The 25,397-nt window shown below is 42.4% G+C and overlaps 1 protein-coding gene across 4 annotated transcripts in view; it reads left to right on the forward strand.

The window, feature by feature from the left end:
* The window catches only part of TMEM178B (transmembrane protein 178B), a 250,981-nt gene that overhangs the window by 185,469 nt on the left and 40,115 nt on the right, over positions 1–25,397 (forward strand). For all 4 annotated transcript variants that reach the window (XM_062616468.1, XM_062616469.1, XM_062616466.1 and 1 more), the window contains one exon: positions 19,101–19,238. In XM_062616468.1, coding sequence (XP_062472452.1) covers positions 19,101–19,238 — 138 coding nt within the window. The remainder of the gene's footprint in view (positions 1–19,100; positions 19,239–25,397) is intronic.

The raw sequence follows: 25,397 nt of genomic DNA on the forward strand, positions 1-25,397 counted from the left end.
CACTCAGACTCTTCCCTACCTGTGAGCAATGGCTGTCCCTGTGCGAGGCCCATGAGATACCACCCCTGGGCTCTGAGCATCCCTCCAAGTGCCAGCTCTGCAGCCAGGAAACCTGGCCACTGGCTGAGCAGCGGCAGGTAGTGCTGCGGCACATGGGAGGCTGTTGCTGCTTATGCAGTCATGCTTAAAATTAAAACCTAGCCAGCAAACAGGGCAGCTTTAATGGCCAGCAAACCCTGACCTGGCGTTTCCTGAAGCCAAGCTGCCCGCTTAATAAGTGAATCCACAGTCTTGACTCAAGACACATCCTCTTCTATGACTGATTCATCTTCAGCTTTATCATACAGAATTCTTTACTCAAAAATGCCTATTTAATTATGTGCCAGCAGAGCTTTAAACCCTGTCTTGGGAATGTGGTGACTCTGTAATGAGCCATAGCTGAGTGTGACTTTAAAGGGTCTTCATTTTAAGGGTCTGGTGTATTTCCAGCTGTTACTCGCAGCAAGAAGAGTTTTGTTTTAGTCAAACAGGCTGCAGCCTGAGCTAAACCTTATTTAGCATTTCACTTGCTAGCAAAAATTTTCACTGAAAACTCTAATAGGACTTTGGACTTACATGGGTTTTTGATTTGAGGATTCCAGAGGTTTTTTTTTATGAGAATTGCTGATTATGACTCCATGGTAAGACCAGATTAGATCAAAAGGGGTTCAGGATCTCTGTTTCATTTGAAAGGCAACAAACCCATCCCAAATGTAGAGAAAGTATATTCTGTGGCTAGAAAATTAATTTTATGAGCCTTTATAATTAACTTGGTAATTAATTTTTGTTAGAATTAATTTAAAATCTCATACTTTAAAGAATGTTAACATCTATGTTTATTTTTGTCTAGTCCCAAATCATCTTAATGGAATGATAGAGATGCATTAAACTTATATATAGTTAAAGTTAATTGAAATCTTTCTCATAGGCTCTACATAAAGAAATTAGGGTGTAATTAAGCTAAGTTGTTAATGATTGCTTTGTGTAGATGCTACAGTTATTGGGGCCTGTGCCAGACTCAGGTCACTGGAGGTACAGACAAAGGAGCCAAATCAGTTGCTCTTTCCTCTGTGGTTTATTGAACACAGCAGGATGATGGGCTGCAGGGACTCGGTGGCACTGGGGATGTCTCTGTCCTTAAGGAACAGGTCTCGGCTGGCAGGGGTACATTGGGATCCAGAAACCCAACGTGGCTGGTTGATGGCATCTCTGTGGCTAGGGCATGGCTACTGGGAGAATGGAGCCTCGAGCACAGAGAAACTGCTACTCAGCTGAGTATCCTCTGCATCCCCTCACTGTAGTGGTAGGCGCAGCTGCAGAGCCCCTAGACAAAAACATTGATCACAGGCAAAAAGCCAAAGTCACTAGCATGCTCTGGGGTGTGGCAGCACAGCAACATGAGCCTGTCCTCAGAAAGGACACATTAGGAGGAGGAATGTAAAGCTGGTACTTCAGGTCATTAAGCCATTAGAAACATCAGAAGGTAGAATTATCTCTGGCTTTCCAATACAGCTCGTTATGCGTGATTTTTAAAAATATAATTCAAACAAGCAGAGTAAGAAAATTGCTAAGCAAAACATCAAGCGTTGTTACAGTTAAGAGTATCAGTAACTTCTGGGAAAAAATAGTAGAGGACAATATAAACCAGTAGAAATCCAGGATATTCATAGCTGAGTTTATGCATAAGAGAAAACAACTATATTAAGGTAAGAAATGCCAAGATAAGGTACTCAAGCTCTCTTACCTCAGACCAAGAGAGATACTACAAAGGGAAAAAGTGGAAAATCACTGATGTTGCATTTTAGCAACAGTTTAATCTCATCTGGGACCGTTAAGACTGATGTCACTGTTGTCCCCACTGAACCACAGTCATTGCATCTGACTTCCCTAATATTTTCTTTTAACCTGATAAGGAATCTAATACCTGAATACTGCTTTTCAGATGTCTTAAAAGTCACTGGGAGGGTGTTAAAATGTGTCAACTCTAGAAAGAAACGAAATGGGAGGAAATTATAGGGGAATGTTAGATAAGGGAAGGTGTGCATTAAGAAAGGAAGAGTGAAAGATGATGAAAAACCAGAGCACTACAAGGCAGAGAAAAGCAGATAGAGAAAAGGAGGGGATCTGTACCAGAGATGGGAATAAAGGGATAGATAGGAGCAAAGGCAGGGAGATAGCTGGAGGGGCAGGTGGGCAGCTGTAAAGGGAAGGAGGTGTGTTTACTTCAAATACAGATATTACATGCATTGGACGTGCATCTTGGCTCTCTAGGTAGACAGGCCCCAGTTAAAGGAGAGGAGAGTGGGATCCTGGACACTGCTAAAATGCAGGCCATCTTTTGGCAAGTAAGCATTTGTGGTAGGATAGGTTCTTTTAAGGGGCGTATCGTTGTCTGAGGCATAGCTGTCTGCCTTCTGCTCTACCCCTAATAACTGAGTGCAGAAGAGAGATAAATCATGCCTGTAGCTTAGCATCGGTGCAGCAGAAGCGAGTCCAGTGTTCATCACTTCCTGATGCAGTGCAAGTTCTCTGGATTTTTTTTTCTGACTGCACATACATGAGCACTACACAACTCAGAGAGAAGCATTTCTTTCCCAGTCAAAAGATGCATTCTCCATCTATGACAAGTATATTTACTGTGTCTGTTTCCTGCTCTGTACTGTGCTGAGGCATGTGTTTTGATATGCAAACGTAGCAGACCTGCCTATAATCTTTTCATTACCTTTCAGTATTTCATACTGCATGATGAGATCAAAGAGGTTAACTGAATTAAGAATCTCCTAACCACAGCTTTTTGGAATGGTGCAACTGTTAGCAATGCACAGTGGGCTTTTCTCTCCATTTGTTCCCCCTCCTTCACATATGTACCCATCAGAGCTTCAAACACTCTATCAGATCTGGAGAGACCCATTAGGAAGTGAGCAATCCAGCCAATACAGGTGAACTGAAAAGCTGCCTAAAAGTGAGGAAATGTGCTACAAGCATTTCACATCCTAAGTCGTTTGAATCACTCGTGTGTAGGCACAAAAATGAAACCATATGTCATCTCAGAAACAAAATATTTGAGGGCTGATGCCGTTTTTACTCTGCTGTCAAAGCTTGGCTTCCAAGTTTAGCCTTCTCATTCTTGCCAGTGATATTATTAGCCCTCTGCCACTACTTAAGTGCCACACTGATGGACAGAGCTGTTGAAATGAAGGACTTTCTGGCTGGAAGGGCAAAATGAATAAAACAGCATGGGGTAAGGGCTGCAGGTGGCTTTTAGAAGTTTTTCAGCAAAATGAACAACAATTTATTTTGGAATAGTCAAGATAATTGTGGGTGAATTGAGATGCTTTGGTTGTCTTAACCCTTACAAATCCTTTCTCCTTTGTCTTTTTAATGTAGGTGCAATTTTAAAAACGTATGTTTGAAAAGTCAAAAGTTTTATTATTAAAAATGCCCATATGAGATATTTTGAGGTTTTTATATGGAGCATATCAACACTTTTTAAGTGACACTTAAATTTCCTTATTTTGTAACATCTCAAAGCCAGCAGAAAACCAGAATTGAGCAGGTAACTACACAGACACTACACTACACTGCTTTTGGGGTGCTCTGTTGCCAGGGAGCTGAGAGTGCTGGCTGCCCCTCAGGGAGACCAGCATCCAGGCAGGGCCACAGCAGCCAGGCAGGTCTGATGGCCAGCAGGAGCAGGGTCTCAACTGAGATTTGGGGTGTTTGTGGCCAGGCCTAGGCCTGGATGTGATGTGGCAAGGCCATAGCACTCATGGGGCAGGGGCTCTCACCCTGGCTGAAAACAGCTCCCAAGGGCAGGCATCAGCCCATCAACCAGACTGTCTCTGAGCCGATCATGTAGATTTAACATAGGACCTTGTGTTCCCCTGGTTCTTAAGGAATTTTTTGCAGGAGGGGCAGGAGATGGTACATCTGGCCAAATGGAGAATTTGGCCTCAGCCAGTCCTGACTTGCATGCTACCATCCTGGGGTCATGGCTGGGCCCTGCATCAAGGAAAGCAGCCTCAAGGCTGCTCTGATAGTGTACAAGGGGGAATGGACCACCGACAGCATGTTTGTGCATGTCTCCACTTGCAGCACCACAGCAGCTGGGCGGTGTGAAGAAAATGTCAAGGTAGTTTGACAGCTTCCAACTTGTGTTAAAAACACCTCTGATCTACATCAGTATCACAGACTCAGCCCTTAAGGTGAACGCATAAAGTAGTACAGTGAACTTTCTGACTTTCGAGTGCAGCCATCAGACCATCACCTAGTGAAAGAAACAAGATAGCTGTGCCTTCCACAAGGAAAAGTCCCTTGGGTGGAGATGTTACAATGCCATGCATCCTATATTGGTATTTCTAGACTTGGAAGCTTACTAAAACTCTCTTCTGGGGCACAGAAATGAAGTACATGTTATATGGAGCAGGTTTTGATAACTTAGATGCCTGGTCATTTCAATATGCTTGTGAGGAATTAAACTTTATATGGAGCTCATTGGAATTGTTCTAGATTTTCACTAAGTCAGGATCTAAGTACAGATATGTTTCTTTTTTCTCAGTAAAACTAGAAAGTCTGTTTCATGGCAGGTTCTTCTAGATCACTGAGTGGTTTTGTGAAACTGCTGTCAAACATGGTATTTATTAGGCTTGTGCACAAAGACCTAGTGTTGTGAACACGCTGCATATATATATTAATGTCACATTCAGGTTGCAAAACATTTATAACTGTCACCTCTTTCCCCATCTCTCTTTCTGCATGTCTCCAAACACACAATCAGCACTGCTCCGAGCTGATTGATGAGCTAGGTAGGGTAAAGTCAGATAGCATCCTTTGTCCTCTTGTTGCTGTGTGCCTGCCTACTTCAAAGCCTCTGTACCCAGACTTCATTTTCTGAGTTGGTGGGTATATGGCAGAGACAAGAATCCGCCATTTGAGATGGCAATTGAAAATTATATGGTAGGAAGGAATGTCACCAGGGTCTGTTGGTGATGTTAAGAGAGCTGTTTATTAATTTTAGGTGATTTTAGATAATCTTATAGAACATGCAGTGGTATCCTCAGGAATCAGGGCCCTTCTAACCTGTTTACCATGCAAGCCTCAGTCCCCTCAGAGACCTCAAGCCACATTTCACAGTCTCACACTACTCTGTCAGACGCTGGAGCTATAGGCAGAATGCTGCCGAGCCACACTCACTGTTTTTCTTAGCAAAAATCAAGGGGTGCTTTCTCTGAAAAGGTAACAGCTCCTGTGAAACCACATACAGCTGCATGACTTTTCATCCTCCTACCATGTCAGTCAGCGCACAGAGGCTGTTTGAACTGGCCAACTTCCACTAACGTGTGGTCATTTCTCAGAACATCTCCCACAGCTGCACCGGTCTGGTGTAGGCTTTTGTAATGGTAGCAGCAGCAGGAGCGCTGACACGTGCCATGGAAAGATCTGCCACTAAGCGGTGTTTTCACCGCAGCTGCCACCAGGGGAGCCTATGCAGGGGTAGGGCTTCCCTGAAAGAGAGCAAATCGCAGCAGAGCTCATTAGCAGCTTGGGAAGTCAGCGAAGCCGATGACGCTTTCCGGGAGGAGGGAAATGGGTGCTGGGGCACGGAGGCCTCTGCAAAACTGGGAATGAGTTCACTTGAGGAGAACAGTGAACATCCATGGGCTATTCTGTGCCACCAGCATTGCCAGGATAAGGCGCGGGCTCGCTCTGTTCCATGCCGTGTGTGGAAAGCCTGCCTGCTTGCAGAGCTGTGGCCAAAGAATGACTAAGTCACACTTTTTTTTATTTGATGAGATGAGGTATTCTTACATGCCAAGTTGGATCCTACCAGTTATTTTAGATGAAGAAATGTGTTGCCAGAAGCAGTCAGAGCTAAGTGTGGTATCCTGGCTTTGGAAATAACTTCCTGAAGCCTGACAGGTGACTGACTTCAGGTCAAGCATACCACAGTGAAATCCAGCATGCTCTCTGCTCAGAACTGCTGGACACCCTACGTTTGTGACCCCCATCATCCTCCCAGTCCCATTAAGCATAACCCCTTACAAATGTCATGCTGGAAGCAGTCATCTGTATCCTGCAATTGCATGAAACACCCACTCATGGTCCAGCCTTGGCCACAGTCCCCTGCCTATCAACTGACATTACTTCAGAGAGGTCTTGGGCTTCGCACTCCCCATGAGCGTGGTTAATACAGTGATCCAGCAGCTACCCTACTATTATTTCTTCAGCACAAAAACACTTCAGGGAAAATATCTCAAAACCAGTAAATCTGACTTTTCCATCAGGCTTAACCCTTCCCAGCATGTGTAGAGACACAGCTTTCTGAAGTCAGCCCACTTCCATCAGCAGCTGCTGACCTGTGGCTCCCACTACCCTTGCTTAGGGAGCATTTTTGGTTCTTAGAGTTCTTTTGGGCTCCACATTTGGCTCTGTGTTTCTAGAGATGGGAAGAGCATGTCCCCTTGCCTCTCAGTTGCAATCTGCAGTATGCTTATCTAGAGCTTAGTGCTGCCTCTCTTCATGATCTGCCCAGATTCTGCAACATGGCGATTGGACCTCTTTCTGCAAGTTAGTTTTTAGCCAAATATTATGGCATTCAATATAGATGTAATTAGGGGAAGGTGTGTGATCTGTGATACATGAGCCGAGTAGCTGAGCCAGTCAGTGAACTGTCAGTGATGTTTTGTGTAAAAATACCTTGAAAAGTAAATTCAGACACTTTACAAAACAGTGTTCAAAAACATTTGTTCCCCTATGGCTTGATCACATTGGCGGAGATACTGAAGATTCCTTGTTAAAGCAACTGCTGAGTCCTGTAACGTCTGACATGAACCAGATAGTTTGCACAAATTGAATGCTGTGTCCCATTTCCCTCCTGCTAGGAAAGGGATCTAAATTTGCCACGTGAGGAGAATCTGCTGGGAGGCTTCTTAGACTAGACTGGGCTTAATTGGTGTCTAAGGCTTTTTTTCCAAGCACATCTTTACTGGGGTACTCCAGCTGTGGATATGCTTTTCCTTTTTGCTGTGCATAACATCTGTGCAGTGGGCTTTTGTTTGGCTGGTTGGCAGTTTCCTCCTCCTTCCCCCAAGCTGCTTTGGCTGCCCACCCAGCTTTTTACCAAATTGCAAATTTATATTCCTTCTGCTTTCGGCAAGCCCATATGTGGAACTGTCAAAATGTCACTGGCATCAATTGTGAAAGGTTAGTGCCACATTATAGTCAGCGAGCTTATTAACAGAGAAATTATTGGGTGTTAGAGAGGGGGAGGGAAGGACAAATGGGAACCCATTTTCCAGGCACCTGCTTCTTCTACTAAACAGTTCTTCTTGTCATGTATGTATTTTCAGAAAGTAGTTGCCATCTGCATAGGAAAAAAGTAGTAAGAGACCCGAGGAAGAGTAAGGCTGTTCCCTGTGAGATCGTGGCAAGCTGGGAGGGAGAAGTGGAGGGGCAATGAGAGCAAGCTGGCCAAATTAATTCAAGTGTTGAGTGACAGGAGGTGTTCATCTTCACTGACCCAGTGATTAGAGACAGGATCATGCTGCAAAAATCAAGTCTGATGGGAACCCAGTGTCAAACTGGGAGACTTTGGGTCTTGGTCCCATGAAATCAGCTTGGATCAAGAAATAGTCATGATGCTCAGTTGTTTTCCCCAAGTTGACATGTGCCTGTATACAGATGAGAGCTACCATTTTGCTTATTTACATCTCTGTGCTTTTTCAGATCTAATCACATTTACTTCAAGATCACCACAGGAAATAAAAAAAAATCTCATATCCTACTGCAAAGTTTTTATCTGTCCAGGGCATTTTTAGGGCTTCTGGTACCTTCACTGCAGAGAGCCTGGCTCACAATCTTTAATGTATCAACCCTCAACAGCCCCGTGAGATGAGGTTATCCCAGTTTATCATAACTGGGGCACAGAAAACCTGACTTTCTTGCCATGCAGTTTTGTGAGACAGCAGAAAGTAGTACCTCCATCTTTAAAGGCTCTCTGCTAGTACTGGATCACTGAGCTGTCCTTCTAATGTGTCATTTTTCCCTTCGTCTTTTCCACCTTGTTTTTTTAAAGTCACCCTGTTGAACAGCTGGAAGCACTGGAGAGATTAGAGAGGCAGGAGAAGTGCTGTTAATCTCTAAAAATAGCCAAAGCATGGTGTGGGTGCTTGTCCTTCGAGTTTGTATGGAGCTGCGATTTCACAAGAACCACTGCCCAGCTTTTGAACTATAGCTCACAGCCAGCACCAGCTTCACTTAGATTCAGGCCAGGGATCTAAAGGTGAAAGATAACCAGAGTCCATAGCCTAGCCTCCGGGACACCAACCCTCCTTCACTCCTCATTATTCCCTTTCTCACATGGCAGAAAAGGCCCTTAAGGTGGCCGATAGTGTACTGCTGGGGGGTAGTATATGTTTGACCTTTTCTGTAGCAAAGAGCTTGAAAATGACCAGAGAATAAAGGAATGAATATTAATAATTGGATTGTGCTTCAGTGGCAACAAGGTCCATTATGCTCTGGAATTAGAGGAAGCACCATGTGCTGTGGTCTTTGTTGCTGCCTGAATGCTACTGATAGGTGAAATTTAATTTCACCACTCATGACAAAAACCAAGAAATAGGGATTCTGCAGCAGACACAGTCAGTGAAAGGCCCCTCTCTCATGAGGCAGGGACTTCCCTGCTCCTCCCCACACTCCTGACCATTGCTCTCTATGTCAGCTGATGGCCGACACATGGAGTGTGGGACCCTGGCACATAGCAAGGCTGAGCCTCAGGTTGGTTACTTCAGGTAGAGAGGAGGCAGGCATGGGCACGTGAGGGAGGAAGGTCGGGAAGGCATGCATGTGACATAGGGAGATTGCATTTATTCATTCCCATCTTTCCGCCTCTCCATGTGTGTGTTGGGTATTTCAGCTCTCCCCCACTCAGGAGGCTGCTCTTGCTCTTTCTCATTCTTGCTGATTTTGCTGCAGGAGAGGATGTAGAACTGTGCGAAACACCAGATCCAGATCTCATCCAAGGTTTCTGGGATTGTGATGGACATGTGCTAACATACGTGATGAGAGCACAGAGGAAAATGTGGATCAATCTGTGGACCTTTCTTCTTGCCCCAGGACTTATTTCCAGACCCTTTGAGTGTAGCCACCCAAAATCTCACTGATTCCTCAGTTGTAAGCTCTCCTCCTATGACACCACAAATTAGAGCAGTGCTAAGGTGGCTTTCAGGGAGGTGCATGTCCCTGTTTTCTAGATGGTGTCCTGAGGGCACAGAAATGTTTAACAAAACTGAAGGAAGTCCGATTCTCCGCTGGGACTGAGGCCCCCGGTGATGTCCCCAGTGAGGCAGGCATTGTGGTGGGAGTGTGCTGCCCCTTGGGCATAGGGACCATGGCACCAGGACCAGGCAGGAGAGGACCCACTTGGTCCTGCCCCTGGCTGGACTGCTTCCTGCAGGCTCCAGAGGCCCTCCCGTACAATATCCAACCAAAAAACTTAGATTTTGGGCAATTAAGCAGCCATCCCCCCTCCTCCTTCTCGTGCCAAGCAGAATTTTAATGTACTTCCAATTTCTCTTTTTAGCACACACAAAGAAAAAAGAAAAAAATTAATAATCATCTATAAGAGAAGTTCTTTTCAGACAAATGGAGAAGCATTCAAGGCTGATATATATTTTTCCCCACATTTAAATGGTGTCTATTTAAATGCAGATTTTCTGGTTTCCTATGTGGAGCTTGGAAGAAACGCCTTTCAATTTAAATGTTAATAGAAGAGTAAACTTCAAAATCAAAATTTCTCCATAAGAGAGAGTGTTTTCTCACAGCTTTAAATGTCTTTCTGTAATTTCTCCCTCCTTCTCCCTCGTCCTCTTTCTTCTCTTTCCAGTTCCCAGTCCAGCCTCACTTACATTAAACAGTCTTTTTTAAAGACAAGAACGTGCCTTTCAGAGTTCCTGAATTCAGATGCTTAGTGCTGGGGTCTGTGGAATGAGTATGTTAGAGCAGAGTGCTGGGGCACTGATAAAGCAGAGATACCATCCCTCCACCTCCAGCCTTTTCCATGCTGGCCATTTATCAAACCTGCTGCTCTGAATGCTTTATGATGGGATTATTCTCAGGCTTGTGCTTCATAATATTGCACCAGTGGTTGGAGCAGGGGTTTAAAGAGAAGAAAAACCTTTAGGATAATGTTTTTGTTGCTCCTGAATGCAAGCAAGGCTTTGGTGCTGGGATGGAATGGGAAGTCAAATTCAGAGGGAAGAAGGTAAAACAGATGAGGCATTACAAAGTCTTTCTGTATTATCTCTCCTGCTCCTCCTGTGGTCCATTCCCACATACCTCCAACTTCATTTATATTCAGGAGGAGCTTAAGGTAAACCTGTGTTTTAAAAAGATCCTTAACCCTGCCTGATACTGGGGTTTTACATGCAATTATGTTTCTTGCTTCCTGTCACACTCCATTTGTCATCTTTAATACAGACTTTATCTCATCACTCTCTTCCATTCTCCATCTGGTTTTGTCCTCTCTTCCCACCTCACTGAAAAAAAAAGGGAGGGATAAAAGTATTTCTGGGTTTTTCCTTCTGCTTCCTTCTGCCCCTGATAAGTCCTGGCCGTCAAGAAGTGGTTCAAGAAATACTAACTGAAGATTAAATTCTGATAAATTTCCATGTGGACATGTAGATACTGCAGTGGTGACAGGCATATCAAAAGCAGAGTGTAACAGAGCACTGCTCACTGTGGAAGGAGACTTTTGTAATCTAGACAATAAACCCATTACTGTATATAATAGGATATAGGGATTTCTGTATCCAGATTATTTTCGTGCAACTGTTACTGCACTCTGTATGTTAATAGCTGAATTCCTCTGAAGAAGAAGTGTTGAACTGGCTTCCACAGCACCCCTGGGAAAGAGGAAATGTCTGCTTTTCAGAGGAAAGCTTTGAAGCACCCAACTCTCCCACTGATTTCAGGGAAAGCAGAGCTCACTGGGCTCTTCACTCTAGATGCTCAGTCCCTTGCAGGTAGGGGTGCTAGAGACATCGCTTGCTCCCAGGGCATCTCTGGGTGCCTGTGACACCCTGGCAGGGCTGCATGGTGAAGCTTGCCCTGATGCCTTACTCTGCTTTTCCTCCTGTGCACTCTACATAGTGGGGAGGAATATATGGAGTAGTTGAGTCTTTAGTGGTGTCAGAGCAGTGCTTCTCACCAGCACGGAAAGCACTTTACAATAAAGGGTGTCACCTTTGCTCTGAGACCCAGAGCCCATTGCAGCTTTCTTCCAGACCATTGGAGATACATTTAGAAAGCTGAACTTTCCACCTGGGCTCTCCCGGTGCTGCCAGGGCACAGGGAGATGGTGCCTCACATGCTCCATGAATGATCACTCTGGCCAGGCTAACATGGTGCTAAGGGACTGTGTTGTTCATCCTGCCCAGCAAGATCGTATTTGTATGGTGGCTCAGGGAAGAGGTCACTCAAAGTAAGAGATGACCAGTATAAGGAAGTGTGGGCTTCCTGAGTTCTCCAAGGCAACAGAAGGGGAGAAAAATGAAAGAAAAAACAAACCCCAAGCTCTGATCTGATAAAGTCCCAAAGTTCACACTGAAATTGAGCAGAAGCTATTTTATTATATGTGCTTCAAATTCCAACACCTGTGTAATCCACCAAAGCTGTGTAACGAAAAGCCTCTTGGCATGGCTACAACTGGCAAATGTTTCCTTTATGTGGCCTCATCCAGCAGAAGCAGGAAGGATTAGAGTTTTGAATATGAAGAAGGATGGCCAAAAATGCAGGTGCCTTAGATTTTCTTCCCTGTTTCTAGGGAATGAGAGAGGAAAAGGAGAGATGAAAGGGTTGATTGGGCAAATTACAAGTGTACTCTGCTGGGACCGAAGCTTGGAAATGTTCCTAGATGATCACATATTGCAGTACTAAAAGCCTGAACAGTAAATCTGGAGAGTGAAAGACTCTTCAAGATCAGCTCTTGAGCATCACTGAGTAAGCAGAAATTACCAACTTCAGGTACTTTCTGAGAAAAAAAGTTCTCTCCAGAATCAGAGAAGGGGCAGGAATGGCTTAGGTTAGAGTAGAGCAGAGCAGAGTGGAATAAAGCTTTGGCATATGCTCAGCTCGTGTGGCCAACTACATCAGGGATTGCAAGGTTTTGATTCCTTTCCTAGTCTGCTGCCACTCAGAGCAGATTAACAACACAGCAGATAATAAAAAACCCCTTTTCTGCTCTGGCTGAAGTTTCTTTTTCAGCAGAAGGGAATGTAGGATTGGAGCAAAAGCCTGAACCTTTCTATGGGTATTCACAGGCATTTTTTTCCCAAGATCTAACATAAGTCTTCTTCCTTCTACAGTACCACTGCACCTGCTATGTTAAATTTCTTCTGTGCAAATGTCTCCTTTATTCATTGACCTCTCTAATATCCATACCATAAAGTCTCTTGAAGACAAATCCATCTTTTCAGCCTCATGAGACATATTTTCCTAGCCTTTTTTCCCCCTACATTTAAACAAGTCTTGTTTTCTTCCTTTTCTATTGCATCCTTAAATCTCTCCCTTATTATATGTGGGTTCTCTTTTGTCTCCTCTCTGCTCTACATGAGCAAAAGGCAAGATTTAAATCAGGACTTGATATTCAAGCTCCTGATGGTGCTTTCAGCCACTGCAGAAATGGAGAGTTTCTTAGGCCCTGGTAATTTTCCCAAATACTGAAGTAATTGCTTTCAAACAGTAATGCACCAGTGTGTGTCCTGGTGTGTCCCCCCCCCCCCCCCCCGGTGCTTTATGAGACAATAAATTGCAGTGTCATGTGGAGCTTGCTGTTTGTCAGCATGAACCTCTGAAGGTGTCAGCCTTTACAGAAGACAGGACTTCATTTCATTTCTCCTGTGATGAACTGCTCACCTGGCTCTGAAGTTGTGGGATTTCTCATGAAGGAAGGCAGACAGAAGTGCTAGCAGTGCACAGGTGGCACCTTCCTTTTGTAATTGTTTCTGTTTTCATAAGAACACTGAAGAATTCTGATGTAGGAAATCCAGATGCATGGTCTGTCCTGACAAGAATTAACCATGTGTAAGCATGTTCATTCTACTCCCCATCCTGAGGGATATGTTGACTAGCACAGACCACAGACAGTTTTTGAAGCTTGCTGTCAGCATTTCCATATAGGTAAGTTCATGCATGCTGGCAACCAAACACTTAACACTGTCACACCACCAGCAAAATCTAGTCAAGAGAATTTGATGGAATTTCCTGGTCTAGAAGTTATGTATGTATCTCATAAACACCATTGCACCTCTTGTGATACTAAGGCTCATCTAAACTCTCCAGTGTGATAGTTTCTCTTTCTGTGAAGGGCCTTCTCTTCTTTCTCTCAGCTTTGAGAGGGTGTGTGTGTTTGTGACAGACGTATTTCTGAGTCACTGTCTAGTGCAGAGTACTTACATAAAAATATAATCCACTGTTACTTTTGTTGAAGTGGGTTGTACTCATTGTGACTGCATTAAGAATAATCTTTACACTGAAGACCAAGTTGCCACATGATTCAGTAAAAGGCACTCTGAGATTTAACTGAGTCTCAGGTAGACTAATACGTATTTCTTTTCTTATCTCTCCATACCTGAAGCAGAAAGAAAAGATTAAAGCCTCACCCTCTATTTGCCCGCCTCATCCAAAGTAGTCTTAAGCTGTGCGGAGAGAATCACAAGGCAGAAGATGCCACTCAAAATCACTTGCATTAATCCCCACTTGTCCATTGTAGCTGCGAGCTGCCAGGACTGGCATCCAGTAAGACACATCTGTCCAATTTTACATCTTGCCCCCCTTGTAGTTTTGAGGTGAGGTAAGAGAATGGATGATGTCAGAGAAGGGTGCCTCTGTGCTGCTGATTCTGTGTAAGAGAAGTCATTTAAACAAAGCTTGACGAAATCTGGCAAATTGTGCTCTTGGGCTGTGTGCAGTTCTTGAACAATTTCCAATGCATATATTTGTTTGGAAAAAGATGAAAAAACAAGTGATTTAGACTCTTTTCAAGCACAAATATTTTAAATCCCACACTGGTAAGGACAAATGAGAATGAACCTAGCACAGAAGAGTATAGATCAAAGTGACCTGCAATGAAGGATTATGCTGAAGAATGATGCTATTCCAGTCTATTTCTGTTTGTGGTAATACTAGGTTCTGACATTTGGTTCTAGAGGGGCACATACATACAAATGTGATTTGGTTTTTAGTTTCCCCGTTTGTCAGGACATCTCAGGAAAGAATGGCACTATATACAGAAAGTTTCCTAAACTGTTCTAGATATTCTGTATACAGACTTTAAGGTCCTTAGTCCTTATGGACCTTTCTCTATTGGGAGAAGAAAGGAGAAGATGTAGGATGGACTGTCTGAAACACTATTTGCAGCAGTATTGCACTTTCTGATAGTCTGATAGCAAGCGCTGCAGTTTGATGTGATAACAAACTCTTGAGAACAAACAGTTCTGAAAGCAAAAGCAGTGCTGTGCAGTTAAAAGGCTGTCCAGAAAGCCCAATAGTATAACTTCAATTATAGGCTCCTGCACAAATTTTCCATGTAGCCATGGGCAGGTTGACTATTCTCATCCTGGTTTCCCCATCTTTCATGAAAGGCTCATATTTTCCTTCCTATATGTGATGTTGTGAGCAAAGAAATCTCTAATATTTCAGAAGTATTATTAAACTCCTCTGTGGAAAGGAAGAGAGATATCAACAAGGAGACCGAGCCCTTGCTTTAGAAAGATGACTTGCAATTTCAAGGAAGAGGACAGAACATCAGAAGTCAAAAAGGCATATCGAAAATTTCGAGATGCAGCACTGATTCAGAACATGTTATGTTTGCAGCTGCTGGGGTGTGAAACTTCTTCCATGATGTGACAACCAGCATGAATTACTTTATTGCTCATAACAAATACAGATGGACAGATATCAGGGTGAAATGAAGGGCAGGGGCATTTGCAAACTGACAGGGAGAACCTTTCACCAAATGCTGCTTGGAAATAAACTGATCTTAATCAGCTCTTCCTTTCTTTATCTTCAGAAAACCTTTAGAGCCAATATTCTCTAGTGGAAGACTAAAATGCTTTTAGGAAATGCATGTTGTTTTATGAGAATCTGTCTCTGTTTTAAGGAGGCTTTCTAAAATGTTTATATTTCTCTTTTCATCACAATTAACAAAGCTTGTGGCTTTTAAATTTACCATTTCAGTTTCAGTCATACTTCACTCCCTGTCCCTTCTCCAGTGTTATCAATCAAGAAATTTGTTGTTTCCAGCTTACATGTGCATGATGCATGTCTGTACTCCTTGTCTGATGATCGACATTGGTTTTGAGTCAGGATTGAGTTCCCTGCCTACTACATGCAGCAGCACCTGTAGCAGTGCTAGGCATCGAAAGTAGTCCCAAGGGGAAGATATTCACACATAGCTTTTAATATGTTCACATAAAAACAGGATGATGTCTCTAAAACAAGAGTGGAAAGATAATACTGCACTTTCAGCCACAAGTGATGGTGGTATGTAAATCCATGTAGTAAATCATTGAAACTAGTGGTCATACAGGCAAGGTATTGAAAATCAACTTCTGTCTTATAGGTCTTACCGAACAAGCAATGTAATACCTTCCTTATTTGCACCCTGTAGGTGCATTTCTAAAGGTTTGGATTACTAGATGGTAGAGAAAGGGGATTCATAGTAACCCTGCAATCTGTGCACTTTTCTAGTGTGAGGATTTGGGCTGGCTATCCAGGAGGGGATCAGCTGTAGAACGACCAAGCAGTGCACATGAGTGAGCTAAGATAAGGTATGTTTGCTGTTGCAGCTCCCGGGTGGCTGCATAAGATTCAACAATGCATTTTTTCACTCCTTCAGTTGATTAGGATTGTCATTCCATGATCTTGAGATGCCATAGTTACTCAGAGAGGCTTTCAAAGAAAGAGTGCAGAGAACCATTTATTTCATAATTGAAAAAGAAATAAAAGCAATTTCATAAAAGTAATAAATCCAAATCCAGGATGTGTTGAAATGTCATAAAGTGGTGTTACATGACAAAGTATGACCCTTTTTGCCTTTGCAGAATGTATTCAGGAAAGGTCTATCAGGGCAAATCGGACAAAACCTATCAATCTGTACTGATGAGCTATTTTTTATTTATATGGTGTCCCTTCCTCCTAAATTAGTAAAAGGAATTTATAAATTGCTTCATGTACACAATGCAAATCTTTGCTTTTCTGCGGTCCTTTCCATGTGGAACTCCACACCAACAGAACAGTAGTCATTAAAAGTACCACTAATAGGGGTTGGTGTCCAGACAATAGAGGTTCCTGTTCCCTGGTCTTCTCCTCACTAAATACCCTGAGGGTAATGAACTGACCTTGGGAGAAGTAAGATTTCATAAAGAATTGCCATTTTGATTATTTCTTTGTGTGTGCTATTAAGTGCCTGTCAGAGGTTAGCTTTCTGTTTTTTTCAAGAGATAATGTAAGCCCAGAGTTACAGTGCTGATGGATTTTGCTGTGTTGTTAGAAAGGGAATTTCGGTTCCATCGGGAAGAGAGGTCAAGTGAAACAAACCTCAGAATTTGGCCTAGAAATCTTGGTCCTGCTACTTTAACTCTTCTGTTCAATGCCAAAACTCACGCTGATTTTAGTGGGGTAAAACCTCTTCCTCAGTTTGGTATATAGAACGTGGGAATGCTTTGATCCCCTCTGGGACCTATGAAAAGTATCTCCATCAGCTAGTCACTGGGGTAGGTCTGAGGAGTTACTGACATCTTGCAGCTGAATAAATCTATTTAAATCCAGCTCATTAAAAGCAGACTGTTAGGGTATGTTTCCGTTAGGATGAGCAAATGCTGTTACCTAGAGTCAGCAGTCACAAGTTAAAATGCAAGGGTTTTGCAGAGCTGACACAAACAGCTGCGCAGTGCTTCTGAGAGATGTGTTGTACTGTTACTGAAGATGACATAGGAAACAGTGAACAGTTTATGTTTCTACCTGTCTTTCAAATTGAGCCCAGGCCTTCATGGACAGAAAAGTAAGAAGACACTCTGCTGTCAAAGATGCTTTCTAACATTTACTGCTTGTTTTAGAAAGCACTCTCAGAAATTCCCAAGGAAGATGTTGCCTGTGGGAATTACAAGTTTCCACAGGAAACGATGCATTTTTTTTCTGCACTAGACCTCCTTGAACATATTCAGATACTTTGTCGGGAGTTTTTGTTTGTTTTTTTCCAGTGGGACAGTCACAAAATCTAAGATAAAAATACGAATTTTAAGACGTGTATCTTGTTAATGGGCCCTGGTCAGTGGTGGGCTGAAGTCCTGGTAACCTTTACACTGTCAGAGGGACTCCTTGGAAAAAGCAGTGACAATCCACAGAACCAGTTATAGTTTCAGTGGGTGGGTTGCGTTCTGCAACTCGATCTTGCATAAGAACTTCTATAATGAACACAGCCCTGAGTAAACCTTCCACTGAATCGAATTGTTCTGTCCCAACACACTGATGGACCTTGTGGGCACTTAGCACTTTGGACAAGGAGCTTTATAAATCTCTGATGATGCTAACCTATCACTGCTCACAAATTTTACTGAAGCTGCACTGCTGGTATTCATAGTACTTTTGGTCCACTGTGGGAAAAACGTAAAAAGTATCAAAACTGAGGAACAGCCAAAGGAGAAAAGCTGCTACGGAGACTGGTGGATGAGTCACAGTTTTCAAATCTTCCTGTCCCTGTCATGAGCATTCTGTTTCTCAAAAAAAAAAAAAAAAAAAAGAAAAAGAAACCATTGCTATGCAAAACAATTTAAAAAAAAAAAAAGTTTCAAGAAGGAAACAAATGTTTGCTGAGCTGACTTGGCTGGAATTTTCCCTGCACATACACTCTTGACAGATCAGTGCTTAAACTTCCTATGTGTGCATGAGAGGGGATAGGGAATAATTGAATGCTAGTGAAGGTTGCCCCATCTGTTCCATTATTTGAGGGTGTAAAGATGCTCTTTAGCTCTCACAGTCCTTGTGATTTTGGTTGCCAGGTGGTCTCCCTGCCCAGATTTCACATCCAACACAGCTGTGAAGGTTTTTTTTTTCCATCACATGCATCTTTTTTGCAGAAGGCAAATATGCGATACAGCCAGGTCTGAATTTAAGAGTTCCTTACACTAGGTCTTGGGGATCTTTTTCCTTTATTTATGAAATAAATACAGGTAAGCCCCATGGACCCATATCAGATGTAGTACTCTGTCCCTGCTTTCAGAGCACAAAACGCTTCACTCCAACCCCCTCCCCTTCTTCTCCTCTGAGTGCTCCCTGGAGCACTCAAGGACATCCTCATCAGAAATCATCTGACAAGATCACCATCTCAATACAAGACAGGGCAATAAAGTGTCCTATGCCCCAGCTGTGTATCTGCAGTTGTCTCTGACACCAGAGTATCTGCATGCATCACCATCCTGCAGGTACCAAGTTTCACACACACAGTGAGGCACTATGTCCCAACTTACACGTGGGAAAACGTGGCCCAGCGGTGCTCAATGAATTGCTAAAGATCATACAATGGGTCAGAACTAAGGTGATTCCTCATGTTTGCACTGGAGCAAAGCATAGAAACCACTTTGCATATCAGTTTGAGCAGGTGCATCTACTGGATGCAGTGGAGTAATGGATGGAGATGAGAAGGCAGGATTTAAACAGACGTTGTGCTAGTACCCAGAGACTAGAAGTATTAGGCACAGCATTGCACTGAGGCTATTTTACAACTTCTAATTCCTGAGCAAATTGCCACAAGTCCCTTGGGTGCATCTGCACTGAGTTTCATTGTGTGGTGAAATGGTCACCTATTTTCTTTCTTTAGCCCAAATTAGTATCTTAATTTAAGGAATGTCCTCCTTCTGAGCTATCCTTACTCAAATCATCCCATGCCAACACATAGTGAAGACCTTTCAGACCATAGCATTTTGGGTTAAGGTTGTTATGAACCTCTGATGATGGCTATTTACCACTGCTCACACGCATGTTGTTTTTCTGTCTTCCCACTGCAGATCTGCGCAGGATGACAGCTGGCTTCATGGGCATGGCTGTGGCCATCATCCTCTTTGGATGGATTATTGGGGTGCTGGGGTGCTGTTGGGATCGAGGCCTTATGCAGTATGTGGCAGGGCTTCTCTTCCTCATGGGAGGTAAGTGTGTTGGTGTTTGAAGAAGAAATGTGTTTTCCTTGTTGTTTTAACGTTCCCTATTTCCATGTGCCCCTCCTTTTCTAAGTCACTGAAAACATTTCCAGAATTGTTTTAGGTGATCTGGACTTGGTTTCATTCCAGACTCCTTCTGGTGTACATCAAGGATAACCCAACTGTCATTACATGTTGTTTTCATCACAAAGCAGTGCTTATAAGTCATAGGGCTGAAAAGGGCCTTTTGAGTTATTTAGTCCAATGCTCTGTTGCTGCAAGTAATACTATCACCCTTAAACATAATGGGCTTAATAAATTTAGTAATAAAAGTCTGAAGATTATGCAGGTGTTATTCCCACAATTATCATATTTCATACTGAGCCACATTGATAACTAGAAATTGTGCTCAAAGTTTTAACCTGTATGCGTTCCTTGTGAGTTGTTTGTGAGTCAGATGTACCCTTTAGTTTACGTGTCTTTCTACTTTCTCCGGTGTACCTGTGAAAAGCAGTGGTATCCTCTGTTTTCCTTTTCGACTTTACATATGCTGTTTCTTGTAGGCTTTTCTCTGTAAAACCCAGTATCAATCGAGCAGCCCTCTCTGCCACCTGTTCTTGTTTGTGCTTACACTTCTCAAACATGGATGAGAAGGACCATTACCAAACAAGGTCTGATCAATGCCTTGTATAAGTGATATGATGGCTCCCCATCTCTGCTGGAAATCCCTTGCCTGAAGTATTCTGGGGTTTTATTTGCCTTCTTCATGCCGTGTCACACCAGAGATCCTCAGTCATCCTTCAGCTGGATAATGCATACAGGCCTTTCTTTTTCTTAATTCCTGCTGATGATCTCCAAGTTTCAAGCAGAGATTCTGTTTATTGCTCCTGAGACACATGCCCTTGCACTCTGTGCTTTTGAGCTTCTTCCTGTTTCAACTACACCAGCCCTCAAGGTCAAAATACATCTCCCCTGTAATAGTTCAGACTTTCTTACTACAGATGCCATGCAACTTCCTGCCATCAGCATGTTTCGTGGCACACTTGAAATGAAGGGTGTGAGAGTTAAGTCCCAAATGTAGTGCTGACAAAGAGAACAGCCATACTTCTCTTTCCTCTGCTGGTGGTTTTTGTTTCTGGACTTTTGCTCCTCAGGCAGAGCATCACTTCAACACATTTTGTTACCTGTTCATCTGTACTGTGGTGTGACACAGCTATGTGTGTGAAATACAGGAAAGCTTCTGTAGTCTCAGAAGAGGATTTAAGTGCTCGAGTAACAAGTGTTTATGTTCCAGTGTTGTTGGTGCTGGTGACATAGACATTAGCGCTCTCAATGACCACGAACACATATGAAATCTGTTAGTATCTTGTGCAAGCACACACTGGTCTATGTGTGGATGTCTTGTGGTGGGTGTTGATACTTTATGGGCAATGGGTCTGCTAAATTAGCTTGGTATTTCTTATGTAATTAAAAGCTTAGTTTGCACAGGGGGGCTATTTTGCTTTAATATGTTCAGATATCTGTGTGATTTTAACTTACTACAGCATAACATTCAGATTAAAACATTAGGACTATATTAATACAGAAAACTTAAACTTATTAGAAACTAGCTAAGTCTTGTTTACTAACTGTAAACTATCACTATATATGGCAGAGTTTCTTGTACAGCTGCAGAGATTACATTTGGGCTTAATGTTATTTGTTTGTCAGTAATTTGAAAGATAGCTGATAAAAGTTTTCAGGTGAAACAAGACCCAGTGTAACCATGCATAATGGAATGGCCCACCCATAGCTTACAAAGCCATCTTGGTATGCTCAAACAATACACATTTCAGTGGAGACAGATCCAAGGTCATGCAACTGGGAACAAAAAGTGTCAGTCATCCTTGCAGAATGAGAGGCTGCCTCTCAAAAAGCAGCAGCTCTGAAAAGGTCTTTGGGATCATGGTTGCTGGGATCATCCAGCTGCACAGCAGCTCTCAGCACAATACAGCTGCTAAATGTGCCAGTTTTGCTGGGAATATACAATAAGAGCATGAGGTGGGGTTATCTCTGGGCAAAGCAAAACTATTTCTGGACATCCTAATCTGGTGTTTCTGCTAAAGAAGGATGTGGAAAGATAGGGGGAGGTTTGCAGAAGAGCTACAAGAATGATTCAGGGTCTCAAAACCAAGAAAGGCACACCATGCCACAGAAAACCCGTTGCTTGAAACTATTTAGCAGAAGGTTTATAATTGACTTGAATGCAGTGTGGAAGTACCTATACAAGAAGCCATCTGATAGTAGCATGCTCTTTGCATAGACAAAATAATAAGATACAGCAGTTGGAATCTGAAAGTAATTGTAATGAGAGGCACCAGATTATTTTATCTACCAAATTCCATCAAGATGTGTGATATTTTTAATAAAGATGTGTTGGGAGGAGCTCAAATGTATTTTCTGCTTCAGGATAGACACATGGGTCAGGTTTACAAGAGGTTACTCTCTTTCTTGTTTTTGCACAACTCAGTGGCAACTTCTATTGTTTTCCTGATTTCTTTCAACAGCAAAGGTACATAAAGTTACATCTACAAACTGAAACAGTCAGTTAATAAAATACACAACTACTGCCATCTAATCTAAAAGTCAGTAGCTATCATTGTTTGCAGGCTGTGTCATGTTACATAGGCAATCCTTCCATAGCCAACAAACCTTTAAATTGGAATCTTCAAGCTGGATGGTGCTCAAATACAAAGCTGTTACTTCTGTCACGACATAAATGCTATCATCATATTGTCGTATTGGTCCTCAGAATGCACAGAGTGCCTGTTAGTTGTGCCTAACTTTGTCTCTGGTCCAATTATAGAAAAAATGCTTTGGGAGGCAGGCTTATGACAATTAACCTAATTGTAGATGAGGCTGTGTTAAGTTGGTAGCTATATAATCAGCCTGAAATCTAACTTTCGCTTCCATTTGTAACACGTCTTGTCTCTGTGTGTAGCATTTCCTCTATTTTAATTTCTAGACAAACAGCTCTTCTGTAATGCTTAAACACTGCTGGCTTACCATATCTATGGGTTTTGTCCCGTATTGCCCATAATTCTTTGAACAGGAAATCTCAGTGGAGCACTGAGAAATGTGCTGTGATAATCTAACAAGACCAGACATGGTTTCCTTGGACCTCTGGTTCTTTATTATATTTACTGAACTGTATTCTTGCTAGCCCGTGTGGCAGTGCCTAATAAGTGCTTGTAGTGTGCTTGATGTAATTTCTCAAGCAAATTACTGAAATAAGTCATTAGCAAAATGCAGGCCGTTATCTGGTATTAGCTCATCTGGAATCCAGGACATGTAAACTGTGATTTAGAGTGTGGTTTACACTGTTATTTGGCATGTTTTGTAACAAGTTAAAAACGATTAATAATTCATCTTTTCTGTTTAGTCCAAATGTATCTGTATCAACAGCAATCACAGGTCTCTTATGGCTTCCAAAGTTCGTTTGCATAATTTTCTGTATTTACTGCAGATTTTGTACTTGGATTCCTTATCTTGAACAACAGCATTTGCCTGACCACAGTAGGAATTTTTTTCAGTCCCTTATCTTGTACAGAGCCAGATGGATACTGCAAATTATGTTTAGTGGATTTGACCTCATTTTGCATGATGGGACTATTTCCTAGCCTCCTTTTATGCTGAAAGGTGGGAGAGTTTCTCTTCTCAAGAGTTTCTCCATTTGGAATTGTTGTTATTCTTCACTAAGACTAGTTCATTTTATGCATCTTATTTGAGACCATTTAATTCTATTACAGAAGCGGGTCATACTCAAATTATACATTACTCCAAGCACATCCTCTTAACAGCTTCTTGCATTTTCTCTACATGCAGATGCATTAAATGATTGAAAATCTGTGCACCAGTAAAAGCTCCATACTGGACATGTCATCCAGTAATTTTGCAACTTTATAATAATTCTGGAACCTTAGAAGCATCTGTAACACTGCTTGCAAATGTCAGAATCCTAGTTCTATTGCCAGGTCAAGGCCAATTTCAGTTTTACTTCCAGCTTCATAAACCTGGGATGCTGTGAACTGTCACACTGGCAACTGTTCCAAGGCAAATTCCTATATCTTCAGGGATCCCTTCTTTTAGTTTTTCATCAATGTGTTTAAGAATATTTTCTGTACGATCGTAAGGTCCTTTCCAACCCTAACCATTCTATGATTCTATGATAAACAGTCAAGCTATATATCCATCTAAACCATTGGGTTTTCCACCAGCTCTGCAGTATGTTCATTCACAGCTTTTTCTTGCTTCAGCATCTCAGATTTTGCTAGGTTAATTTTCTTTCCACAACCATGCAAATTGCACCTTACCACGCCTTCTATTATTGTACTTGCTTTATAAAATTAGCTTTTAAAGGCAAACTCTGATAGTCTGTTGTTTTCCCAGTTCAGCTCTGATTTCATTTCAGTCAGCTGTTTTGAAACATCATGTGGCTTGCTTTATTTCTGGTTTTGAGGGCTGGGCTGACTTTGTACCTAAATGTTCCAAAACTCCTTTCCTCCACATCAGTGCCTGCCACAAGGAAAGTGGGGTGAAAGGGCCGCCCCATGGTGGCATGCTCCAGTGTTTTGGCAGTGGTTGCCTTCTCCCCTTCCCTAGCCGGTGCACCTCCACGATGAACTGCTGTCTCTTGTCCCAGCTGGAAATATAAAGTGGCACTTCCAATATCTTGCTCTGGTACTTGCTTCAGCACAAAATTATCCCTGGCCAAAGCTACATCACTTGCTTTTGTAGATGTATTAGAAGACCAACAAAGAATGCCATTATAAAATGGCCCTTAGTAGAGCTCTGTCCTTCAGCTGCACATTCATGTATTTCCTTTTGTAAGTCTGTAATTTGCATTGAGAACACATTTCAGTGAAATAGAGAGGGGGTTTACCGCATGCCTAACAAGGCAGCCCTTTGGGGAGAGAATACTGCATTGTCTTATTTTGTTCCAAATTTACTGCAAATAAATGCAATAAATCATCTCTGCACTTGTTTACTGTTTTACCTGCTCTCTTCATTCTTATCTGGTCTATGCCAGTTTTGTCTTGTGACATGCACTTTTGGATCACTTTAGGGTTTTTTCCCCATTTCCTAACAGTTTCCTTAGAGAAGCATATAATTTTACTAGTCTTGCAAATATTCATTATTCTTTGCAAAGTCAAGCATGTTTCTTGCTGTAACCTTGCTTTGAGCCAATTATAAGTTTTACCATTAATAATTCAGTCTCTAATTAGTCTATTGGAAATTATTCCAGCTGTTAAATGCCCTTATTCGTGTGATTTAGCTTTGCCATGCAGATCTGTAATAAAAAGACTTGTAGTGTCACGTAGCAACTCATGTCTTATCTTTGCCTAGTGACATTTTTGCATGAAATACTGGGCTTGGGGCTTTGCTTGGGAGTCTGAAATTCCTGTTTTTACTGGCACTGAAATGCCTGAAAGTCTTGCTGTACACATACAGCAGTGCTATGGAGTTGTTGCTCTCTGATTTTCTGCCCTAGCATTTGCTTTCAGAAACATCAGAAATTTCTTTCATCCTCTCTGCCTGACTCCTCTCCAATGATGATTTTCCAGTCTAGGGGATTCGAGCACCATTTGCCAGCTCCGCTTTTGCCACTGATGTGGGTTTTGCCTGATCTACCTAAGAGTGCTTTGGAGACATTGCTCTTTGCAGCTCGTCTGTACTCACAGGACTTAGGTCAGGGTTACAAAAGCTTTAAGCGTTTTCCCAGAGCAGAGGTGAACACCTGTTCTTTCCAGTGCTGGCTGCTATGGCAGAGATAAGCAGGCAAGAAAGATGTGTGAGAGGGAAGAAAAAATAAAGTTATGTAGGTGTGCTGGCAGAATTTAATGCATTAGTTCAGATAGGCAAGAAAGGATGTTTGTTAAAGAAATAAAGAACAACCCACTTACAAATGTTATCAGTTCATTCTGAATTTATATTCTAATCTAGGGAGAAACACCCTTTTATAAATCATTTCTATTCTCCTCCCTTCTCAGAAGTATTTCCAAAATATGCCTTCCCTCTGTCCAGGGATAAAGCAACAAACTGCTTTATGAGCCCAGAGCCAGAGGATGAACTGACCATTTATACTGGGTGAGTTTCTCTTGCTCCAGCCATGTCAAGCTTGGCGTAGGT

This window comes from Pezoporus occidentalis, unplaced genomic scaffold (assembly GCF_034315485.1).
Source record: "Pezoporus occidentalis ecotype Australia unplaced genomic scaffold, CSIRO_AGI_Poc_V1 ctg19, whole genome shotgun sequence".
NCBI classification, from domain to species: domain Eukaryota; kingdom Metazoa; phylum Chordata; class Aves; order Psittaciformes; family Psittacidae; genus Pezoporus; species Pezoporus occidentalis.